Source organism: Colletotrichum aenigma (genome assembly GCF_013390185.1).
Source record: "Colletotrichum aenigma strain Cg56 chromosome Unknown KSG_Cg56_contig10, whole genome shotgun sequence".
Lineage (NCBI taxonomy): Eukaryota > Fungi > Ascomycota > Sordariomycetes > Glomerellales > Glomerellaceae > Colletotrichum > Colletotrichum aenigma.
In genome coordinates, this window is record NW_023500916.1 from 1,274,843 (window position 1) to 1,297,902 (window position 23,060).

Genomic DNA, 23,060 nt, shown 5'->3' on the forward strand with positions numbered 1-23,060 from the left:
GTGTGATCCAGCTCACGGCGCCTCTGCTCGCGTTTAGTTGGCAATCGACCGTGTGCATGATGCACGATAGGCAAATTCACATCCGCCCCGTGTGCCAGCAAGGTCTCCACGACATCGATATGCCCACGCTCTGCCGCTATCGCTAGAGAGTTAAGAGGTGCGTAACAGGCGTCATGAGAAAAACGTTTCCACGTGACGAAAGCGACGCAAGTACACTCTCCTGGCGGGAGATTATCAAGCTGTGCATTTGGATCGGCTCCTGAGGTAAGAAGCGCTTCGGTGATGGGTTCATTGCCGTTCCGTGCTGCTGTCAACAAGGGCCTGCAGCCCCCCTTGCTTGCAAGGTTTGGGTCGGCGCCGTGCTGCAGTAAAAGTTTCACGAAATCCAGTTTACCTTGACTGACGGCGATGAACAATGGAGTGATGCCTTCCTGACTTGTTGCATTTACGGCGGCACCATTCTGTAGCATGTACTCTGCCAATGCCGCACGACGCTCCTCGGCTGTCTGATTCTTGTTGATGATGACCTCAAGAAGTGAATTGATTGCATTATGAGGTTTCGGCAGGAATTCTGCGCCAAAGAGAGTGTCAAATGGGACCATCTCTGCTTTTTTACTATCGTTTGATGGCGGAGCTCGTTTGATTTCATATTCAGACTGTGCAAGGTTAGCGCCGTCTTTGTGATCATATGTACGAGGAATATCTCACATCTGAACTCGCTTCGGCATTCTCTCTCGCGCGATGTCTCGCCCAGTGATCCATTTGGTGCTTCGCCAAGAACTCCATGGCTGATCGGTGCGTGACTGGGTAATCTGGGTTTGTTGCTGCACCAAACGCACACCCTTCATCCTGTCCGCCACTGGAGAGCGCCAGCTTACTGTCACCACCCCAAGTGTAGCGGTCATTGCCGCCAACGACCAAATGGAGCGGCGTGATACCTGATTTTTTAACTCTCCATCGGTTCCATTTGGTCCGCTTACGCGTGGGAACTTGGAACTTGACATTCGCTCCGTATGCCAGCAGGATTGCGGTGGTCACGTACGCTTTGGTCCACAATGCGACCAAAACAGGATTCCAGACCAGGTCCTCCAAGTCCGAAGACACGCTCCCGCTGTTTTCACTCAATTGGCTTTTCATAGGGACTCCGTGCTTGTCGGGATTTGCTCCTCCTTCCAAAAGTGCCCAGCATAACTGAGCGTTCCCAAGTCTTGCCGCTACCACGAGTGGTATAACTTCCTTGGCTAGCTCCCGGACGATGACGTCTCGCTCAGAGAGTGAGCCGAAGGTGGCTAATGCATGGAAAGCTTTGTTGTAAGAGTTGGTACCGGGGTAAAGGTAAGAAAGTTGTTTGTTGGTAACGCGTCGTGCCCAGTAATCGAGTACCGTTCTTCCGGATGAGTCGGCCGCAAGACTGTCCGATCCCGCTTGCAGAAGGCAATTCAAGGTGGATGTTGCACGGCCATTAAAACCAGACAGGAAATAGTGCATGAGCGCAGTTCGGCCGTTACCATCTCGCTTGTCAGGCTCTGCACCTTCGTCCAAGAGGGTCCTAGTCGCTGTTGGGGATTCTCTTACAGCAAGCATCAGGGGCGTCTTCCCGTTTCCGCATAGTACGTCGATTGCTGATGTGTCGGTTGAAGCTGATCGTGCTAGGGATTTTACTGATGTTGAAATCCGAGATTTTCGATGGCGCGGTTGACGCTTTGGGTTCTCTCTCAGTGCCTCGTTGAGCTGCTTGAAGGCTTTGTCGGGATGAAGCAGCCAATGCAACGCAGTGTAGCCATTGGAAGAGCATACGGCAGGGTCTGCTCCCAAATCTAAAAGGATTCGTATCAAGTCGTGCTCCCAAAGGGCGGCTGCAATCTGCAGGGCGGTCTTGCCGTCATTCCACAATTTACAGTCAACATCTGCTCCGGCCTGGATGAGCCTGCTGCACAGACAGGGGACCAAGAACCCCCCTGCTTCCCACAGCTCCTGCGCAAAGCCTGCGGCCTTTTCTGAAAACTCTATCCAGTCCGCCAGCGCACCAAACAGGTCGGTGCTTTCCGGTGATGTGTTCTGACCCGCCACATATATCGTCGGGGTAGAAGGGGGCCAGGGCTTTGACCAACCTTTTTGACGGTCCTCTCTCAATTCCTTCCCAGTCCGGGAGCACCATCCGCTCCATCTATATCGGCGGAATAAGATGTGTTCTGGTACGTCGCGCAGCCAATTCAGATCCTTCATGGAAGCCAAAGTCGTGCGAAAAGCATTCGGCGAAATATCTGTGATACATGTCCAGATCATTGTCGGAATCGGAGCATGTGCTGAGAGCATTGAGCCTCGCTTCGTATCGCCTTGCTCCAGTGCCTGGACTGCTTGATTGGCACTGATCATTTCATAGTCTCCGAAAGCCATGTGGAACGCATCAACAAGTTCAAAGCCACCCTCGGCTTCCCAACGAGGACCGTCAGCCTGCGATCTATTGACGTCTGTTAGTGATACATTAGCAAAATACCGCGTTCCCTTAAAACCACTTACGTTGACACTAGCGATACGTCTTTGAATAGAGCATGGGCCTTGCCACCCATTGGAAAGAGCTTCTGCAGACAGCTTTCTCTCAGAAAGGGTCCATATTGGTTTCTGTGCCGACGCTCCTTCTCGTCTAGTGCCCAGACACTGGAGATCACTGCCTTTGGATGAACAGTGCTGGTGGTGATGTACTCATTGAGGGGAAGCAACCAAGCCCAGAATTCGGGCTTGCCAATGTCTAGAATTGCACAATACTTATCTTCAAGAAGAGTCTTTGAAGCGCCATCACCGCCAAGAATGATATGTTCATGCCAGTTAAAAGCTGCGTACATAAAGAATGGGCGTGGTGACACAAAGTCTTTTATGTCGTAAAACATACCGTTTCCGGCGTTAAGAGTGTCGAATCTGGAATAGAGAAACGATTAGCTGAGGTGTCCTACTTTCAACCTTCGGTCACAGACTAGAAACTCACATTTCCAGTATCCGCTGTCGGGATATGTCCATGTTCAGAATGTCTAGACAGACAGTGGCGCAGACCAGGTTGGCATCTTCCTTCGAAATACAGCCTTTCCACGAAGCTACGTCGTTCGCGTCAAGGCTGCCTGAATTCTGTGCCAATCGAGCGAAGGGCGGAGCCACAGACATGTTTTCTTTGGTTATCAAGAACTCCCTCGCTGTCTGATGAAACAAGTAGACCGAGTTCTTGCCAAAAGTAATAAACAGGCCACATCGAGCCCGTACCATGCTCTTGAATTCTTCGTCGTCGGCTGTTAGATCGAGCTCGTCATACGACTTCGCCACACCAAGGTTGCTGCATGACCTCTGTGTGAGAGCATAAATGACTTTGAACTCTGGTATCTTGATTGTTCTTCGCGCTACGAGGATAACGCAGAGAAGCCTCCAAGCGTGTTCCTTGTCTGGGCTGTGGTTCAACATGTTGTTGAAATGGTCCCCAAGTTGTTGGGGGACACCGGCAAGAATTTCGTCAATGACCTCTTCTGCCGCCTCTCGGTTCATTCTCGCATCTGATCGCAGCATCTCAAACGCCATTCGAATGGCCAAGAAGGACCTTGTCCGCACGTTCTTCCTGCTAAGCTTTTCCAAAAGCAAAGCTTCAGTTTTTCCGTCGAAATCCTTCTCCTTGGCTATTTCCTTGACTTTCAGTCGAATGACACTGCGAATGTCAGACTGAACCGTGGCATTTTCGCCCACTAGATGACTGGACCTTGGAGAACCCAATAGTTCAGTGAACAGATGGGTTTCTTCTTTCCATGGACGAGAAGATATGACCACCTTCAACCGAAAAGACTTCTGAAGAGAATCGCCAAATACACTTGCTAGATCAGCCAACAATCGCTTTCGGCCTTCTCCAGCGCACTCATCGACTGCATCAAAAATGCAATAGACATCGCGTTTCACTTCGGCGGCTATTCTTGTGATGATCTGCCACATGGTCTCGGTTTTGTGCTCGATTGCGTCTCCGTGCTCTTTATGCGGCTCCCGAGCATGCTGAGCAAGTGTGTTATCCTGCGATAGCAATTGATAAACCACCGTCCTGAGGGCATCATCGTAGCCGCGTAGGCTGTCGTCGTCATCCTTGAAAAAGAAGTAAGACACTAGTGGAGGCTCGTCGGTCGCTTGAATGGTATCAATGAGCGTTCTCATGATAGTCGACTTTCCACCTCCTGCCTCTGCGGTGACGAGCAGCAGGTGCGGTTCTTTGGAACGTTGGAAGGCTTCATACACCGGGTGGTGGAAGAACCACTGGCCAGTGCCTTCTGCGCAGGCATCGTTTCTGTCTTTCTGAAGAGCGTAGTTTATTTCGGTGTCGAAGGCTTTCAAACACTTTGAATCTTCAGCTGGATTGCTTCGGGCTCTAGCTCGTGAAGCTGTCGTACGTTGAGAGCCATGGGAGGCACCGGCCCCTGGATTTGCGGTCGGTTCAGACATTGCAGGACCAGCTCTTATGAATCCAATCAGTGAAAATGAATGTACCTAGGAAAGTACCTCGAAGTCTTAGGTATATAGATTGTCACGTTCAAAGGTTTCAAGCATGTCCGCATAAACGTCGTTGACGCGGACGAGGACGAAGGCAGCAAAATTGCTGCCTGCACTTCCCCACATGTAAGCAGCCCAGCTCTTGGATGGCGAAAACCATCGGACGAAGGATGGCCCGCATGGTACTTTTGCAACATGAGACTGAATACTTCATTGCTTGCCACCCCGCAGTCAGATCATTATCAGTGTGGGATCTCCGATGACATATGTTACCAGACAAAGCAGTAGCGAATGGAATGCGGCAGCGACAGCCAGCGCATGCCCACTTCTGCACCACAACCAGTCAACACTATCAGCCTCGTTCTTCCTTTTAAGTTGACTGATTAGCCTCCACTTTTCAGTCAATCAACAAAAGAACAAGACACGTGGAAGTCTGCCAGACGTTTCTTATCCACCCTAGGTGACAACTGAAGACGACAAACCTTTTGGAGCGTCAATTTAGGCTGTATCGCATGAAAAGATGCTAGCCGATCGTTCGCTAAGCTCTATCTACTTTGACACTTTGCACTTAAAGTTTGAGAGAGCCTCAGCTTCGATCCAAGCAGTGTCTTCTCTAGGGCTTTTGCTGTAAGCTTGATACAAGATTTCTTGTAGTTTATGAAAGTCACCTGCAATTTGGAATTTGTCCTTGCTTTCCAAATGTCCGCCACGCTTCGATTAGTCACAGTCTCTTTCGGGCTCTAGGGAAAGGGCGTTTGCTTAGAAACATGCGGACATCACTTCTTTATCTCGGAAAAGTTTGGTGAGGCTGTAACCGCTCTAGGGGGAGTAGTTACAGAGGCAATTGACGTGGGATTGCTTTGGCATCTTGGTGTTAGATGGAGTAATTGGTTGTGCGCTTCGAATGTTTGTAGAGGATTGAATTGACCACTGTTAATCTTTAAAACACTCATCAACAAAGTCTGAGCCTTTCGGCTGGAGATCAAAGCGGCGCACTTTCCTCCTTGGTGAACCTAGCTGACGATCGCAACGCCAGAGTTGCCAAGGCTCTTAGTTGACAGAAACCTTTACGACAGGTCGCTTAATTGACAACATTCGCTTTTGGCAGCTTTTTTCTCGGCACCTACGGATGCTAGTGCAATGCCGACTACAGTGGGCAGATGGCAGCGTCGGATTGGTGCCCTCATGGAGATTGCTTCGTAGAAAGCTTGGCGCTCGGTCTTGGATCTGCCCGAAATTATTCCATGTCGCTTTACGGGGTAGTTCATGACGGGGGCATCAGGTTGCAGACACGGACACCTTGCATTATCTAAAGATGATCTCATGAAAATAGAGCTTGCAATTCCTTGACTCTTCTCCACGAGTATATAATTCGTTAACCATTTATCGTGAAGCTGTGAGTTGCCGCAACAGTAGGCGGGGTCGTTCATTTCATCCCACAGGTCCGCCGACGCCAACATGAGGGGTTTCCTAACTCTCATCCTCGCCGCTGCGAGCCACGCAGCGGCTCGTCTCACGACCGGAGAGAACTCAACCCACCTGACCCTCACAAACGACCGCCTCTCCGTCGTCCTCACGAAATCCAGCGGTCACATCACCGACCTCACCCTCGATGGCCAGGACCTCCTGGGTCCTCAGAACGGCAACCGCGGCAAGGGTCCCTACCTCGACTGCTCATGCACGCCCTCAGGTTTCTGGACGCCAGGAGGAACGGCCTCGCTGCAGCTCATCAATGGCACCGACTCTACCGGCACCCCGTTCGGCGGGCTCATCATGTCTGACAAGTTCGCCGCAACGAATCAAACACTATCGCAGTACTTCTTCCTTCGCGGTGAAGAGACTGGACTCCACGCCTTCTCGCGTCTGACGTATTTCAACGAAAGCAAGCCGCTCCTCCGCGATCTGGGCGAGCTCCGCACGCTGTTCAGACCTAACACGGCCCTTTGGACGCATTTCTCAACCAGCGACGGCAACTTTGGGCCACTACCGAAGGATGCCACATTCTCTCAGGCCGTGACGGTGCAAGATGCCACGACGTATGTCGGCGGTGTGCCCGATGACCCGTACACGGAGCAATACTCAGACTACTTCACCAAATACACCCTGTCAGAGTCCTGGCGCAACCACGATGTCCACGGACAAGTCAGTGACGGCTCGACCAGTACTGATGGGAGCACATTCGGCGCGTGGCTCGTCCACAACACGATGGAGACGTACTATGGCGGACCTCTTCACTCAGACTTGGTCGTTGATGGTATTGTGTACAATTACATGGTCTCAGGCCACCACGGCGCGCCGATGCCGAATATCACCCACGGCTTCGATCGCACTTGGGGCCCGCAGTTTTATTACTTCAACAAGGGCGCGGCGGAGGCCACTGTGGCCGATTTGAGGGCCGATGCGGTTCAGTTCGCGGACGCAGAGTGGAACGAGGCGTTTTACGACAGCATTGCGGAGTATGTTCCCAACTTCATTCCGTCGACGCAGCGGACTGTGTTTGAGGGGGCTGTGCAGCTTCCTGAGGGTGCGAAACGACCGATTGTGGTGTTGTCGGAGAATAAGCAGGACTTCCAACTCAATGTGTTCAACACCAAGTCACTTCAGTACTGGGCTGAGATCGACGAGAGCGGGGATTTCAGAGTACCCCGCGTTGCTGAAGGAACCTACAGAGTCACTATCTACGCGGACGGGGTGTTTGGATGGTACATCCAAGACGACGTCGAAATCACCAAAGACACTGCAACTACCATACCGACCTTCGAATGGAAAGAGGAGAGTGCGGGCGAAGAAGTCTGGCGGATCGGCGTCCCCGACAAGTCCTCCGGAGAATACCTCCACGGATACGCACCGGATACCTCCAAGCCTCTTCAACCAGAACAGTATCGCATCTACTGGGGCAAGTATGATTACGAGAAAGACTTCCCCGAGGGCGTAAACTTCGAAGTCGGCCAGAGCGACGAGGCGCAGGACCTGAATTACATCCACTGGGCATTCTTCCCCGCCAAGGGCAACCACCTCCGGGAGGAGAACTACTACGACAACGTGAACAACTGGACCATTACCTTCGACCTCAACAAAGACAAGTTGGACGCCGCCAAAACAGCCACTTTCACGGTGCAGATTGCCGGGACCAAGACAGCGAATGGCAACGCGAAGTGGACTGTTTCGGGCCATCCGTACAGCAACCTGCCGTGGACGGTGAACTTCAACAACCTGTATGAGTCAACGTGGGTGATCCCGTACTGGCGGAGCGGATCGTGCGGCGTGAGGAGCGCTGTCGCGTGCCAGAATATTGAGAACAAGTTCACTTTCTCTGCGGAGGCGCTGAAGGAGGGGCGGAACGAGTTGACGTTGAGTTTGCCGTTCAATGCCAGCAGTGTGGAGACTGCTCTTTTGCCGGATGCGTTGTATGTGCAGTATGATGCGCTGAGGTTGGAGCTGGCCTAGGATGTAGCTTTCTAGATGTAAATGTTGAAAAGACGTGGCGCAATCTCACCAATTGAACCAGTTCTCGCGTTGTTCGCTTGCTTAGTACCAATTTCTAAGTGAGACTAGATGCGAAAACGAATTTCGTGCCACATGATAGGAGAAACACTTTCCCAGGGAACATGTCTTCGGGAGTTCAGACAGCAGGTCCGGGACACGAGCCAGTCACCAGCGAGTTGCGACACCGATCAGCCGACTCCCGCGCCGGCATTGCTAGCGTAGCAATCGGCACCGCAGTCGGGACGCACGCCGGCTGGTACGGTAATCACCACCCCAGACACCGGACGTAGATGGGCGTTGAAGATTCTCCGAACGCGATGAGAGACAAGTTGCGATGATGATCGTGAGGAAGTTACAAGGTCCTCCAGGACGAAATATCCTCCGGGCCTTCGACCGAAGCTCTTAATCCTCCCTGCCCTCGCTGGGCCTGAAAATGCCATCATGAAACGTCTTGTCAATTTGATAGCTCAGACCAATACAACCATCAAGACCTTACACGAAACCAACTGACCAAACCTTGCAATGAGTCCCTTCGCCATCTTTCTCACCCTCACAGCCATCTTCACCTCCACCCATGCCAAACCCACCATCCCCTCCAGCCCCAGCCTCCCCACCCCTCGCTCCTCACCAGTCTACGAAGCCTACCTCTTCGTCTACTTCGTCCGCAACTCCATAGGCGGCGAGAACATCTTCCTCGCCGCCTCCTCTCCCGGCGACATCCTAACCTACACCCCCCTAAACGCCTCCTCCCCCATCCTCACCTCCTCCAAAGGCTCCCTCGGCCTCCGCGACCCATTCATCACCCGCGCCCCCACCGACGACAGATTCTTCCTCCTGGCAACGGATCTCTCCATCGGGCGCGGCATGTCCTTCACCGACGCCCAGCGCGTGGGCAGCCGGCACATCGAGGTCTGGGAGTCGCCTGACCTGGTGCACTGGTCGGAGCAGCGGCATGTGCTCGTCGCACCGTCCGAGGCAGGGAACGCGTGGGCGCCGGAGGCGTATTTTGACGAGGGGCTGGGGATGTGGTTCGTCTTCTGGGCGTCAAGCCTTTATGAGGAGGGGGGTGTGGAGCACACACGGAGGACGTATGAACGCATCCTCTACGCGACGACGAGCGACTTTGTGGAGTTCAGCGAGGCGCAGGTGTGGCAGAACTCCGGCGGCTCGCAGTATGATTCCACCGTTGTCGAGGTGGACGGGGTATACCACCGCTTCACCAAGGACGACTCCGGCAACGCCACAGGGTGCCGGGACATAATCCACGAGAAGTCGAGCAACCTGTCAGCAGGCCTGGAAGGGTGGGACATCGTCGCGAGCTGTATTTCCTCCACTGCGGGTGTGGGCGAGATCGAGGGCCCGGCGGTGGTGAAGTCGAACCCCGGGGATGTGAACGAGGAGAAGTACTTCTCGTTCGTGGATGAGTTTATGGGGCGGAGGTACATCCGGCTTGTGACGGAGGATATTAGCAAGCCGGACTGGAAGCTGGCAGGGGAGGGATGGGTGATGCCGCCGAGTGCACGGCATGGCGGGGTGATGCCGATCACGGCGGCGGAGCGGGAGACGCTTTTGGAGGCGTATCCGCCTGGGGAGTAATGGTTTTGCTGCTTTGATGTTTGTTTTTATTTGTGTGAATTGAGTTGTGGAGGTTTCTCTTCTCTGGTGTTGTAATCCATAGCTGTGGACAAGAGAACACTTTTTCTCTCCCAAATTTGCCTTCAGAGCCAATGTTGGGAGGCACAGTCCATGAAACCGTCCTGATGGAGTCGAAGAAAAACAGGATTGACGACGTTGAAAGAATGTCAAGATGCTGTTCAGCACAACAAAGACTTTCTTCACCGACGAGGCCAACAACGACACCAGAACATCCGCATACTCATCCAAACACAGGTTCTTTGTCCGTCAACCCAGTCTTCCACCTCGACCCGCAACACCCTGAACAATAATATTCACCGCACAGCAGCCAGATGATATATCTGGGCCGGGAAACTCCCCATTTCCATGGCCTCGTCACTCCATCCAGCCACCCTCCGTAATTCAACCCATTCCAAGCTATCCCATCTCTTCAACTCTCCAGATAACCCAACCACCGCCGCGATGTGCTACAAAGTCCACACGCACACCCTCTCCTGCGACGTCCGGCCCATCATATCATCCACCAAAACACACTACATCAACCCGTACGAGACACCGCCCTCTTGCGCCTGCCCGCTCCCGCGCTTCTCCTCCTCGCACGCCGGCCGCTGCCCCTCGCACGGCTGCTGCAGCCTCTCCAGCACCCTCCACCACTGCCGCAGGGCGTGTCGCCGGCCGACCCATTACCACCGCTACGTCTGCGACCACCCATCCCCTTCCTCCTCTTCCTCATCGCGCCGCCATTCGTACAGCTACTCCCGCCCGCCAACGCCCATCCCGTCCCACACGCCCTGGCGCCGGCTGCCCACCTTCGACCGCGACGCGGACTTCCAGACCGCCGAGTCGGGCGACTTCAAATTCGCCATCTCGGAGCTGCTCGACATCGGCCGCATCCTCCTGCACGCCGAGGCGGAGCTCGAGAAGGGCCGGCAGCGGATCGAGAGGGAGCGGCGGCGGCACGCGGCGTCGCATGGCGGGGCGTGCGGGAAGGTGCTGGATGCGTGGGAGTGCGGATGGACGCGGCGGATCGCGTTGATGGGCGCCGAGGCGGATGATTTGAAGCTGAGCACGGAGATTTTGGCGGATTGCTGGGTGAAGTATGTGGGTTTGCTGCGGAAGTATGAGAGGATGGGGCAGAGGAGGGTTAGTGGCATCCTCGAGGAGCCGGCGGCGACGGAGGAGAGAACGAGTAAGAGGCCGAGTGATCGGGGTAGTGAGAAGACGACGCGGTATCGGAGTGAGGATCGTCCGCGGACCCAGGGGCGGCACCGGAGTGAGGTGAGGTTTACGGGCGGGGAATACCGTCATGGTGAGGATCGGATCCAAGTTGAGGAAGAGAGGCCTCGGAGGCATAGTCGACGGGGAAGCTGGGGTGGCGAGGACCGTAGTCGCGATCGAGAGTGGGATCGTGAGAAGGAAAGACGGCATGCCGCCCGTGACTATGAGCGACGACCTCGTCAAAAGACATACATCGTGGGAGATCGCCGAACCTATCGAGAGCCATCGAGAGATGAGCGACCGCGAAGCTGGTGGAGGCTGTGAGTTGAGTGGACGATTTCATGAGATTTTCGGTCGCAACCGAGCGCGGGCGTCGGATGAAGAAATGAGTTTGATTAAATAGATATACCTAAGTCAATGATATCGAATGCTTATGCTTTTGCTTTTGCTTCCATGTATGATCGATAACTCCGCGCTCGCTGTCATGCTAGAAATATAGAATTATTCCACCTCAAGGTGAGGCCTTAGTATACCAGCTTGAAGTCAACGTCCGACTTCCCAACCATGAGGGTATCCGGCAAAGGTAGTTGAGCGTAAAAGGGGTTCGGGCGGAAGGTGACTTCCTTGAGGTTCGGGAGCTTCTCCTTGCTTCCGAAAACGAGCTTCCGCAAGGCGTTCTGAATGCCGCTTTCATACTGTTCTCGGGCCTGGAATCCCAGCTTGTCGATTTCAACATCGTGCCACAGTTCTGCCAAGTCGAGTATTTCTAAGGATTGGGGCAGGCTTCCCAGGACGTCGAACTTATCCATTCTCTCCGGCTTGCCAAACAAGATGCCGATGTCGAGTTTGACGTTTCGCAGCGCCTTCATCTTGGGTAAGCAAGTGAGAGTGCCGTCTCCACCGACATGCTGGGAGAAGTTGGCGGCCAAGATGCCCTCGAATGAAAACGTCTCGAGGGTTTCGGCAACCAGACCCAGAGCGGTATTGAGGTTATGCTCGCCGTCGGCAGCCTGATCAGAAACGCCAGAAGGACTCATCTCGAGAAGCTTCAGATTGGGGCACAGAGCGCAGATGGCGTGCCAGCCTGAGCCCCACATGCTGCTGCGGACGAGTCGTACCTCTTCAACATGCTTCCAGCTGCCGTCATCGCCCCATCCGTCACCTGGCGGGAGGGCTGCTGGTCGGAAATGAGCAGATCCCAGCTCCACGGCCTTGAGATTGGGCAGCCTCAGTAGACATGGCAGCTCGCGGCGGGGCCAGAACGTCGCCCCGGGAAAGTCGGGCATGGGCTCCAGCATGATACGGGTGAGTGAGTTGAGAACTCGGGGGCAGCCTTCGTCGGGTTCGATGTCCGGGGTGAGAATATCCTTCAGCTTCTGGTACTCGCCAGCGGCGAAGGGCATGCGCATGTGGAGGGTGCGCAAATTTGGCGTCGAGTAGAGAACGAGGGCGAACACGATTTGAACGACTTCGAGATCCGTCTTAGCTTCCCGCATGAAGGCCTTGATGCGGTCCGGGAATCGGGACGACTCTTCCACTAAGTGGCGCCAATGGGTACGCTTGTACGGACATAGTACGTCGGTGGGATAGTGATCGCTGCCCAGACACGAGACGTATGAGAATATGCGCATGTTTGCGCCGAGCTCTGGCCGTTCTAGGAGAGTCTGCAATAGCGATTGAAGACGTGACCGGCCCCATAAATAGACCGTCTGGTAAAGAGACGGGATGGCGAGATCCGACAAGCGGCGGCAGACGAAGGCGAGTCGGTACAGGGCGACGCGATTGCTCACGACGACTCCATCGGGATCGGTGTAGGCCGTGAAGGGAATGTCCAAGCCGTCAAGAGGCGGTGTCAAGTGTCCGACAATCTGGAGCAGAACCTCATCGGGGAGGGAGAGCAACGTGTTCGAAGTCATGATGGGCGGGTGTCGGTGGTGAAAACCTGGGGTATCGTCAAACTGGGGCGAAGGCGGGCAGGTGAGATATTGGATCTTGATTAAGCGGTGTCGTATGCGAGAATGAGACAAGTCGAGCCCGGTGACACGTGAGATGGAAAGCCGCATGTACAGACTTTGAAGACGACGTGTGCCCAGGCGTGTCTCGGCCAAAATGGCGATTCGTGGGGTAGAGTGAGCGAGTGAAGAGCGAGGTGGCAACCTTATGTAAAGCGGCGGACTCGCTTGGCGCAGGTTCAGCCACAGCAGAGTCTGCAGATGGCCAGGCAGTAAAAGGGATGCAGGGTTGGACGCAGGAAGCAGGAAAGTGGGCAAGGGAAGAGAAGAGGGGAAGATGAGACGGGCGCGTGGCGTAGCAAGACTCCCCCAGGTTTTGCCCCGTGGCTCTCCACTCTCTGCTTTCCGCACCCAGGCTCGGCAACAACGATGACCCCTTTGACGATCCGAATGCGGCGACGAGTTGGCAGCGTTGCGGAAGAGGAAAGGGGGCCAGATTGCGGATTGCAGATGCAGAATACGCATGCGAGGAACAATGTCGGGGTAAATATGGGTGAGTGTGGGTGGGATTTCTATTGTCCCGTCACGGTGTCCAATTGACGTGGAGCAGTCCCTTGATCCCGTCTTCTGCGAGACTGCCGCCGAGTAATAGCGTAATACGTACTGCTGGAGTTTTCAATGTCGCCGTTACTTGGAAGAAGCGTCGGATTCACGAGAGACAATGTACCTGGCACATCTCAGCCCCAGCAAATGGCGCAGGCCGTTACCCTCGGCATTCCAGGCATACAGCTATGGCGATGCTGGCGTCGAGATGAGACTTTTTTTTTTTCTCACGACGCATTTGTTGCGGCATCAGGTTGCATTTTGGACATGACGTTGCCGGAGGCGCTCCCGCTCTTCGGCTATCCAGGCTGGGCAGGCATTTCGACACCCTGTCTTGATGCCTGTGACCCTGGGTCTGGGCAGTGCGACGGCGAAGAAAGCATCCATGTGGTTGGTTCAGAGGGTTGCGACGCATGGCCCCAGGCCTGGCGTCTGCGAACGAGCCGATCGGGAGGTGGCACCCGAAAGGAAGAGTGCCTCTACCGGTCGGATGAATCAGAGTCGCATTCGAAGCAAGAGACGGCCGCCGAGGCACACTCATCTCACACTTGAAGGAAGCGTGGCAGGAAGAGGTCAAGAAGGGCCGCCAGTCTCGAGATGAGGGGGAGGGGCAGACAAAAAAGAAAAAAAGAAAAAATAACGAACAAAGTGGGGGCGGACAGGGCTGGGTGTGAAGCGAACGATTGGCGGGAAGGCGCGCCAACATCGGCGGTCCCCTGCTCCTTTCCCCCCTTAGGTTGAAGGCGTGCCTGCCTTACCCGGAAAATCAGGCCTTGCATCGTGACTGGCTGCCATTTTCAACTTCCTGCCTTTTGAGCAAGTTTGGCCCACCGTTCGTAAACCGGTTGCAGGCGGTTTCAGTTGCAATGTTGACGGGGGAAGGTGCATTCAAGCAATGCAGGAAGCAGTTATGGCAGTTGCAGGATGAGAAACTCCCAAGTCTGCATCTAGGTGAGGTGCTTCAGGTACAGCAGCGTTTTATTCACAGCGAGGGAGCCACTGAAGAACACCACCGGAAAAGACATGGGATTCATATGAACAGTGACACTGCGAACACAGAGAACGGCCGACAGGTATCGCTTGCACAGCAGAAACAGCTTGCAACCAATACCCGGCATTGGCCAAGCTTATTATGGGAAATGATCCAATTTATCACGCAATGGCAGTCCGGATCGACGTGTTTGTTTGCAATCTGCCTGGGTTATGCATGCTGCGGTGCTCCTTCTCCTGCTTGCTGGTGGCTGCTCCTGCTGTGTTCCTGCTGTGCTCCGTGAGGCAAGTGCGACAACGCCCTGTGCCTGCCCTGTCCTTCCCTTTTTTTATTTCTTCCTTCTTTCCTTCCTTCCTTCTGTTCTTCACTGTTGGCCTCCCTCCTTCCACCTTACCTAACCTTCCGCAGCCCGCACAGACCACATCCTCCTTCACCTGACAGGCCCCACCGCTCGCGTGCCCTTGAGCCTCAGGCATGCACACGTTCTCCAAGCTGCTTCCCCAGGCATCAACTGCCCGAATGGTCCTCGTGCGTCTGGTTCCGGCGTCTCTCTCACATTTTCCCCCAGGGCCTCCCTGGCTCCCGCTGCCAACATGATTCTCCAAAACCCGAGAGATCACACCACTTTCCGGGCTCTTACGGATAATTCTCGACAGGGATCCCCACGGAAAGCCCCTCACCGACAGCTTGGGATGCGCCGCAATCGACCTTTCGCCTTGACGACCACGACGACGACACGCCCTCAAACACGATACACTCTCTCACTCTTCGTCTGCCCTCGCATGCGACCCCTTTGAGCTTGCTGCGACAGCGCCGAAGCGAGTCCGTCCGACCCTTTTGACTTCAAAGTTGCAAGCCCATGTGTCGTCTTTGAAACTTGGGACCAGCTGATTCTAGGCAGAAGCTTGTTTCTTCGTCTTCCGTCTCTTTGTCGCCCAGCCTCGAACGCTTGCTTAGGATGACTCTGTTAGTTGCGAGGGATCAAATCGAAGCCGGTATCGCTGCCATCTTGACCGTTTGGCCAATCGACTGTGCAGATTCAGATTTAATGGTTTCCCAACCCCAGCAAAAATCGGCCGGGGAAACTGTCTTCAACGAGTCCAAGTCCACGTGGCCGAGGCACAATCACCTGCATTCGGGGATGTATTGGGCTCCACGGACATTTCCTTATAAGATTACTGCTCTGTCTCCTGCCTCCTTGGCACATCGGCCTCTGGTCTAGACTCGGTTGGCCCTCCGCATCCTCGGAGCGTCCTCCGGCATTGAACCGGCGTTGAATCCCCGGTCGCCGAACCCCCGAGATGTCCTGCCAGACCTGTCAACGGCCAACATTCCACCCAATCCTGAATAGCCAGAGCACTCGGCTCAATACAGGTTCTTAGCCTCTGGGTTGGCGCCACATCAAGATGCCTCGCAAGTATTACTCGCCTGCTGAATGACTTCTCGATTTGATCGGTCTTCTTGGCCAGACGTCAGTCCTCCCAAGGCTCATAATCATCATCGCATCCCGAGTTCGTCCTGGTCTCACTATTATCAGAAAGTTCCCCAACCTTCAACATCTTGATCCGTTTACGCAGGACGACCGGATCCAACCGCCCAAGCTCCACATCGTCATCGGTTTCCTCCGCCACACTACCGGCATCGGCTTCCGAACCTCGCCTGGTGCGTTCAGTCTCCGACAAGCCGTGGGAGGCTTTGCGCTTCCTCGGCCTCAATCCCTTGCCTGCCCGATCCTTGCAGAGCCTGCCCATGAGGCCCGGCACGCTTCCTTTGGAAAGTTCTCTCATCACTTCCAGTGCCTCGTCTTCCGTCTTTCCATCCGCCAGCATCTGCTTCATCTTGTCCCAAAATGGCTTGCGCCGAGTGAACCATGACCGGCCATATGTGTCGTTGCGCCACTTGGCTCGATACTTTACTTCCAACTGGTCGATGGGCGGCTGACCACGAAGACCATGCCGGTACTCCGCCCAAAGCTCCTCTACCGTGTCTGGTGTGGGTTGGAACTTGAACAGGGGCTTCTGGTTGCCGCATTCGTCTGTGATGGTCAAGGGACTGCAATACTTCGGGTCGTCGTACGGGGTCGGAGGCTCCACTACGTGTTGCTGTCTCGAGTCTGCACTGCTACCAACCTTCCTTGCGGCCTGGTTCAGGCGACGAAGTGATGAAGGAATCTCAGCCTGTGGCGCCTTCTTGCCGGTGCTTCTCGTCCTCTGTGGCTGTGTGGGTACTGCTGTCGCTATCGGCTCCGGTCCTTCATCTATGCTCGCCTCGCGTTCGGTCACCGTCACATCCGCTCGGGCCGGGCCTCGACCCCATCCCGGAGCAGCGGGGCCCGCCGGCGTCGCAAACGAAGGTGACGGAATCCTCGCCTCGTTAGTCGCATCCGCTGCTGAAAGAATCCCTTCTCGACTCAGGATCTCTCCGATGCGCAAGTCGGTCACTTTCTGTGCATCCCAATCAGTCAGCATCAAACTCTCGCCTTCGTCATCCCCACACCTAACGCACCGGGATGACATCCACCAACAACCTGCGCTGAAGCTCCCATTTCCCTTCAAACCCGACCTGCCACTTGCGTATCTCCTCGCGCCATTCCTCTTGTCTTCTTTGGATCTCCTCGCACTCGCGAATGTACTTCTTCTGCAGCTCGATCACGATCTTGGCGAGCTCGTTCTCGGTCTCGGGTGGCCGTGCGTCTCCGTGCGCGTGCGGTGGCGGTGCAATGCCCTCGTTGTTGTGAATGTCGTCGTCACTCTCGCTGTCGGAGTAATCAACCAGCCGGACTCGACCCGCAGTTTCCATGTTGTGCCTGGCGCAGTTGTGAGAAGTTGATTATCTGAGTCACGATTTGACCAGCTGTGACCGATGGTAAGCTCGCGCCTGATGCTAATGGCTGGATGATATGTTAGATGTCCCACGTCTTCCACAGACGACGTGAAATTTGTGGAACTTTCAGTGAAGTCTTAAGAACCGCCCTGTCTCGACTAGGCGTCTTGTTATATTGCATGTCTTAACTGGCGTAAGGACCAACAACTCGAGACATTGACTAATGTCGCTTCTCCAAACATCTTTGTTGAAATTGTATCCAAACCGTTTTTTATTCTGTTTGTGTCTACAATCGTCCATTGTTCGGTCATCTTCAATGTTCCTGACATCGTAGTCGAGATTGATCTATGCGTCAGGGTGAAAGGGCGATTGGCAACGGGAGATGCCCGCTTGGCGTGTTTGCCATGCAGGTCCTGAGATCTTCGGCATATTTACCCGCTAGGAGTGTCACATTTGGTTCGTTAGCTGGTTCCTATTGTCATGCAGTCACGGGATGTGTCCTGGGTAGTTGATGGCTTATGATCACCGACTACGGGTCGATCAAACACCCAGCCCTCTCTGCGCTGCTGCTGGACAAACAGCCATGTAGGCGCGATCCTAGCCGAAGGTATTTATACCAGGTTGATACCAAAGTCGATTTCAAGGCGACTTCGAAAGATGAGTCGAACGGTAGCGTGGCTACGCTGATGGCTTCGAAAGTCGCAGTCGAGAAGTGGCGGCGTTCGATTGACCACGAAAGCTCTGCGGTTCCACAGTGTACCAACCGCAGCGCAACTTTGAGGCCAGTGAACCTCTAGTAAGCAGCGAGATGGGAAAAGGAGAGGGCTACAAAATGGGTATTGGGGGGGGGGGGGGGGGGGGGGTAGTATCCATGTTTGCGATGGTATCACATCTGTGGATGCAATCTCTGTCCAGGGAACGCATGCCCGTTGGATCCTGGTTGAGGGTACTCCTACCAGCGGCAGAATCTACGTTTTGCTCTCAACTTGAGATTTGGGACGAATTCGTCACACAGGTTTTCCTTCGTGCTGTGACCTAACGGTGGAAAACCGCACAGATGGGGCTCTTTCCTACCAGAGGGTATTTCGATACCTGGCAGAGTTACCTTCAGAGTTGGTCGGTACGATGCTAGAAGAGATGAAGCATGAAGACAACAGAAAGTTTAGTTCAAAACGGCTTTTGCGAAATATACATTACAGCCTATGTATTCCCAATGCTTTGTAGACCGGGAGAAGCTGGATAACAGAACAACCCCAAATAGGCCTCTGCCCCCACCCAAAGAAACTCAGAATCGCGTCGTCTCCTTCCTGGCAGACCATGAACGCGCCATTAAAGTCCGGGCCCATCTCTCCTGGATAGTACACGCCCTTGTCATTGAGAGTGAGACCCGGGGTACCGTCGGAGCACCTGAGCTCCACGGGTCTGCCGCTCGGTACCATCGCCGGCCCACGCCAGGGTACGACCATGCCGGCAAACTGAGGCGAGGTGTTGTCGAAGTAGACACCAATGGTATTGTTGTTGGCGTAGAATGTGGTCCCTTGGTCCTCGGGGAGCAGGACGACGATGGCTTGGCACTCGTCGCCGGAGACGTAGTTGAGCTCCTGGTCGTGAACATTAGGCCCATTCCCTGGGGAGTCGGGATAGAGCATGTTGGCCCGGAGACGAAAACCGTCGGTACCGTCGGGGGTTCTCGCGGTGAGGCTGGCTGCTTTGGCGGCGACAGCGAGGAACGCCGTTTGAAGGAGGGTTTGCATAATCATTTTGAAGTTGCGGAGTGGATTATGAAAGATCTCAAGGTTGATCCGGGGTATGTGTCTTCGGAACGAATATGAGATAGGGATGGAGCCTCACTGGTCAGAAAGCTCAAAACTTTCCGTGGGGTTTGGGTCTTATTTATGCTGATCTTGAATCTAATTATGTGACGTTCCTCGATGTGGTAATGTGAAGTCAACTCAATGTTGTATCCCTGCACTGATACATACGCTTTGTCTAGCTGCTGCACGACATCTACAAGATGACGGGCTTACTACGGCCTATTCAACTCTGAATTGCCTACAAAGGACCCGAAAACAGTTCATTTTCGATCAATAGTCTGCGGTCGGGCGCCTGCCAAGGCTGACGTGCCTTAACAGGACGCTGTCTAGCTCGTATCCTCGAAGCCATATTACGTGCATACGCTGTAAGCTCAGACATACGTAAGCGAGGGCAACAAGAGGAATAGCGAGCGGTACGAAAAGTGTTGCGTAATGAAGCCATGAGTTGTAAGTTGATCGACAATTGTGTAGGTAGCTAGAGCCCAGCAGGCTACTCGTCAATCCAGGCGACAAGCAGAATGCCAGTCTCAGTCCCTTCAGCCCAGGACGGAAAACATAGTCTTAGCTGGGAGGTCTCTAGAGCTGAAACCAACTCTGAAGGTGAACTGTCCGCCAGGAATGACCCAATCCTGTTCAACAACGTCCCACAAGCTCAGATCCCTCCGCAACACTCCAAACTCGACGTCAGCACTAGCACCCGAATCAATCATCACCTTCTCAAACCCCCTAAGCACTTTTCGCGGGGTTCCTTCCGGAGCTCCTGTGGGATAAGACAAGTAAAGCTGTGGAACGGCATGCGCAGACCGGTCGCCAGTGTTGGTGACCTTGGCTTTGACGGTGACGAGCTCGTCCCATAGCTGTGGGTTTCCACCAGGCTGTGTCTTCAATGATGCATCCGGATGAGCCGTCACTGAGCTGTTCCCCTTGACAAGGCTGACGTCGATTTTGTTGTCTTCAATGGCAAAAGTGGTGTAAGTCAATCCAAAGCTGAATTCATACAGCGGCTCAATATTCTGGGCATCGTAGTGGCGGTAGTCAATAAGCTGGCCCTCAGTGAAGTCCGCCTGCCAGGCCAGGGGGTCGGAAACAGGCCCAGTGATGTTGACAATTGGCGGGCCCGCATCGGCTTCGTCACGTGGAACAGTGTACGGAAGACGTCCCGAGGGAGCAATATCCCCCCAGAGAAGATCGACAATTGAATTCCCACTCTCCTTCTCGGGGTAGTGCGCCAAGAGGATTTCTCCGATCTTGGTGTGGTTCGCCCAGGGCATGGTGTTGACGCCGCCCGAGTGTGTAACCACGATGGTGTTCCCGCAGAAGTCAGCGACGTTGTCGATCACAGCGGTGGAGTTTCCGTCGAGCTCGAAAGAAGTGCGATCAAAGCTTTCGCTGGCAAAGGTCTGTTGGAACACGACGCAGATCTCGGGCGGAGGATAGATGCCCCTGAAGTCGTTCCTCGCCAGGAGCTTGTTGTTGGTGGCGTAGAGCACCTCAGCGCCTGTCTCTGCGGCCTTGGCTTGGATGGCTCTGAGTGGTGAGACGATGTATGATGCGCGGCTTGTGCCGGAGCCGCCGCCGATGATCATGGTGCCGGTGTTAACGCTATCGGGGACTTCGAACGGGCGGTAGAACCCGTCAGTCATGTCTCCTGCATCGTTGCCAAAGACGCCGATGATCTTGGGACTGCTCTATGGTAGTGTGTTGTTATTCTTGACAAGAACGGTGCCGGCGGCACCCATCTCGCGGATGACCTTGGCATGATCGCCTCTTACATCCCGGCCATGCTCGAAGGCAAAGTCATCAGGGAGGAAGCCGCCAGCCTTGGCAGCACCGAGACCAACTTCTTGAATGAGAGTCACCCATCGGAGTGTTGGGTCTGCTGTTGGATAGTCTTCGGCATCTTGACCGAGGAATTAGTACGGCGTCATGATGTTGCGGACCATCTGGTCAATCCTGGCTTCGGAGACGGTTCCGTTGCTGACGGCCTCGAGCACTCTGTCACCAAAGTAGAGGACGGACCCTTGGTAAGAGGGGATGATGCCAGGCATCTCCATATCTAAGCCCGCGTTGATGGACTCCGAGGTGGAATGAGTTGCAAACCAATCACTAACGGTGTACCCTTGGAAACCCAACTCTTCGCGGAGGAGCTTGGTCAGGGTGTGGGAAATTTCGCAGGAGTAGGTCTGATTGAGGCGGTTATAGGAGCACATAACAGACGTAGTCCCGGCCTTGATAGCGTCGGCAAAGGGTCAGAGGTAGAGTTCATGGATGGTCCTGTCGTCGACGTTGGCGGATATGGCTTCGGCCCGGGTGCCATCTGTCTGGTTGGTGTTGGAACGCTGGGTCTCTTGCTCATTTGCGATGTAGTGCTTCGAACAAGTTTGGACTCCAGCGTCTTGAACACCATGGACGGTTTGCGCGATTGAGATCCCAGCTAGGTAGGGGTCTGGACCGAAGCCCTCCCAGTTCGCCCACCCAGGGCGTGACGACCCATAGGACCCGTCGAAGGTCTGTTGGTGCTTAGCTGCTGCGATCGTCGCATTTACAGTGATCGACTTACCCAAGCATTACGTGCCCGCCCTTGCCCTTAAATTCCTCACACAGCGCATACCCCCGACGGTAGATGAGATCCCGGTCGAAGGTCGCAGCAGCTGTGATGCCTGAAGGGAAGACGCTGACTAGATCGACACGGTTGATGGCTGCGGGGCCGTCAAGAAGGCAAAGGCCTTGAAATCCAAGCCGGGGAATGGGCGTGATGACGCCGATGCAGTTGCCTGCAGATGAGTTGCCCGTGATCATCGAGACCTTCTCATCCAGAGTGAGTTTGGAGACGAAGTCCGAAGCCATTACGGCGGCAGCGTCCCAGTCTCGGGTCCCTGTTGATTTATGAGCTGCTTGGTGACTGAAGGGATGGTGCTCTTGACATACCATTCTTCTCGGAACGGGAGACATGTCGGACGGCATACGCGCTGTGAACCCCGAGCAGCAAGAGGGAGCCTTTCAAGATGCCCAACATGATTGAAGAGGAATGCGAGGAAGGCTTAGGTTGGTCTTGTGGGTGTCCCAAGCTTCAAGTCCTCTCGATAAGAAGATCTTTATATATGCTTTCAACTTCATACATACGGCAACAAGTTGCTACCTCGATTGGATCACTGGTCGTCGTGGCTGCAGTGATATTGCCGCTCGTACCAAGGGCGGCAGCTTGGAGATCAACTGTGAGGTTCGTCATTTCGGACCGACTCTCGATGACCAGGCCCAGATCGGAGCCTGGGAATGCGGGGATATTTCCGGGACCTTTCGAATCCTTGATGGAAGAAGGCATCGGCACGGATTGGGAGTGGAGCCTTTTGACCCTGACCTACCAACTACCTCCTCTCAAACGCGATGATACCGTAGGTATTGAGCCATTGGTTTCCTGTTTTCATGAGGCTAAAAAGCTGAGGCCTCACGCGAGGTCGTATCTCATGACGTGGCCGCTGGCTATCTAACCTTTGCTTTTCATTCCTGTGTTCCCGATATGAACATCTTGAAGACCAAGAACTCAACGCAAATCTGGTGGCTTTGCGCAGCGACAACAAGTCACGAGGACATGTTCTCGTTGATAACAATGGTAAGCATAGATAGGCGCCTTTCTCTCGGGGCAACACATGGCGAGCATGCAGGTGCAATGGGATACAACCGCACATTGAACGATTTGTCGACATTGGACCGGGAGTCGAGAAGACTTTGGTGCAAAATGATGTCAAATACGCGTATTTTCCATCTACGCTGGCAAACATGTGAGTTCCAAGCGCGTATACGATGATCTAGTTTGCTTCGGCCAACGAATGTCGTTAACCTCAATGCAACAGTGTTCATGTTTGCGGGGTAAACCCCGGCTTCCCCGCATGTCAGCCCACCTTCCGTTCGACTTCAACCCGGGGTACTTAAGCTTACTTACCACGAAGAGCCGCCATCACATGTGGAACTCGACCTTTTTCGTATTTGAGGAATAGCTGGGAAACAAAAGGGCCGATGTCCACTCGAACT

At 54.3% G+C, this 23,060-nt stretch overlaps 7 protein-coding genes across 7 annotated transcripts; 3 read left to right on the plus strand and 4 right to left on the minus strand.

The window, feature by feature from the left end:
* Positions 1 to 390: 390 nt before the first annotated feature.
* On the minus strand, positions 391 to 4,421 carry CGCA056_v014220 (Vegetative incompatibility protein HET-E-1; the record flags this gene model as incomplete). Its single annotated transcript, XM_037329462.1, has 7 exons — positions 391 to 394; positions 475 to 656; positions 709 to 2,461; positions 2,521 to 2,916; positions 2,984 to 3,685; positions 3,890 to 4,356; positions 4,410 to 4,421. 7 exons carry the CDS (start codon positions 4,419 to 4,421, stop codon positions 391 to 393), a joined length of 3,516 nt encoding a protein of 1,171 aa, XP_037171957.1.
* Positions 4,422 to 5,967: 1,546 nt separating this feature from the next.
* On the plus strand, positions 5,968 to 7,956 carry rglC-1 (putative rhamnogalacturonate lyase C; the record flags this gene model as incomplete). Its single annotated transcript, XM_037329463.1, has 1 exon — positions 5,968 to 7,956. The coding sequence occupies one exon, from the start codon at positions 5,968 to 5,970 to the stop codon at positions 7,954 to 7,956; it is 1,989 nt and encodes a 662-aa protein (XP_037171958.1).
* A 561-nt stretch (positions 7,957 to 8,517) lies between these two features.
* On the plus strand, positions 8,518 to 9,591 carry CGCA056_v014222 (uncharacterized protein; the record flags this gene model as incomplete). Its single annotated transcript, XM_037329464.1, has 1 exon — positions 8,518 to 9,591. One exon carries the CDS (start codon positions 8,518 to 8,520, stop codon positions 9,589 to 9,591), a length of 1,074 nt encoding a protein of 357 aa, XP_037171955.1.
* Positions 9,592 to 10,092: 501 nt separating this feature from the next.
* On the plus strand, positions 10,093 to 11,172 carry CGCA056_v014223 (uncharacterized protein; the record flags this gene model as incomplete). The annotated part of the gene is made up of 1 exon (XM_037329465.1): positions 10,093 to 11,172. The coding sequence occupies one exon, from the start codon at positions 10,093 to 10,095 to the stop codon at positions 11,170 to 11,172; it is 1,080 nt and encodes a 359-aa protein (XP_037171956.1).
* A 200-nt stretch (positions 11,173 to 11,372) lies between these two features.
* CGCA056_v014224 (uncharacterized protein) lies at positions 11,373 to 12,764 on the minus strand (the record flags this gene model as incomplete). Its single annotated transcript, XM_037329466.1, has 1 exon — positions 11,373 to 12,764. The coding sequence occupies one exon, from the start codon at positions 12,762 to 12,764 to the stop codon at positions 11,373 to 11,375; it is 1,392 nt and encodes a 463-aa protein (XP_037171953.1).
* Positions 12,765 to 15,866: 3,102 nt separating this feature from the next.
* MSN1 lies at positions 15,867 to 17,193 on the minus strand (the record flags this gene model as incomplete). The annotated part of the gene is made up of 2 exons (XM_037329467.1): positions 15,867 to 16,838; positions 16,900 to 17,193. 2 exons carry the CDS (start codon positions 17,191 to 17,193, stop codon positions 15,867 to 15,869), a joined length of 1,266 nt encoding a protein of 421 aa, XP_037171954.1.
* Positions 17,194 to 19,567: 2,374 nt separating this feature from the next.
* bglG-1 (putative beta-glucosidase G) lies at positions 19,568 to 22,047 on the minus strand (the record flags this gene model as incomplete). The annotated part of the gene is made up of 6 exons (XM_037329468.1): positions 19,568 to 20,719; positions 20,804 to 20,931; positions 21,034 to 21,259; positions 21,317 to 21,541; positions 21,603 to 21,907; positions 21,960 to 22,047. The coding sequence occupies 6 exons, from the start codon at positions 22,045 to 22,047 to the stop codon at positions 19,568 to 19,570; spliced, it is 2,124 nt and encodes a 707-aa protein (XP_037171951.1).
* Between the last annotated feature and the right edge of the window lie 1,013 nt (positions 22,048 to 23,060).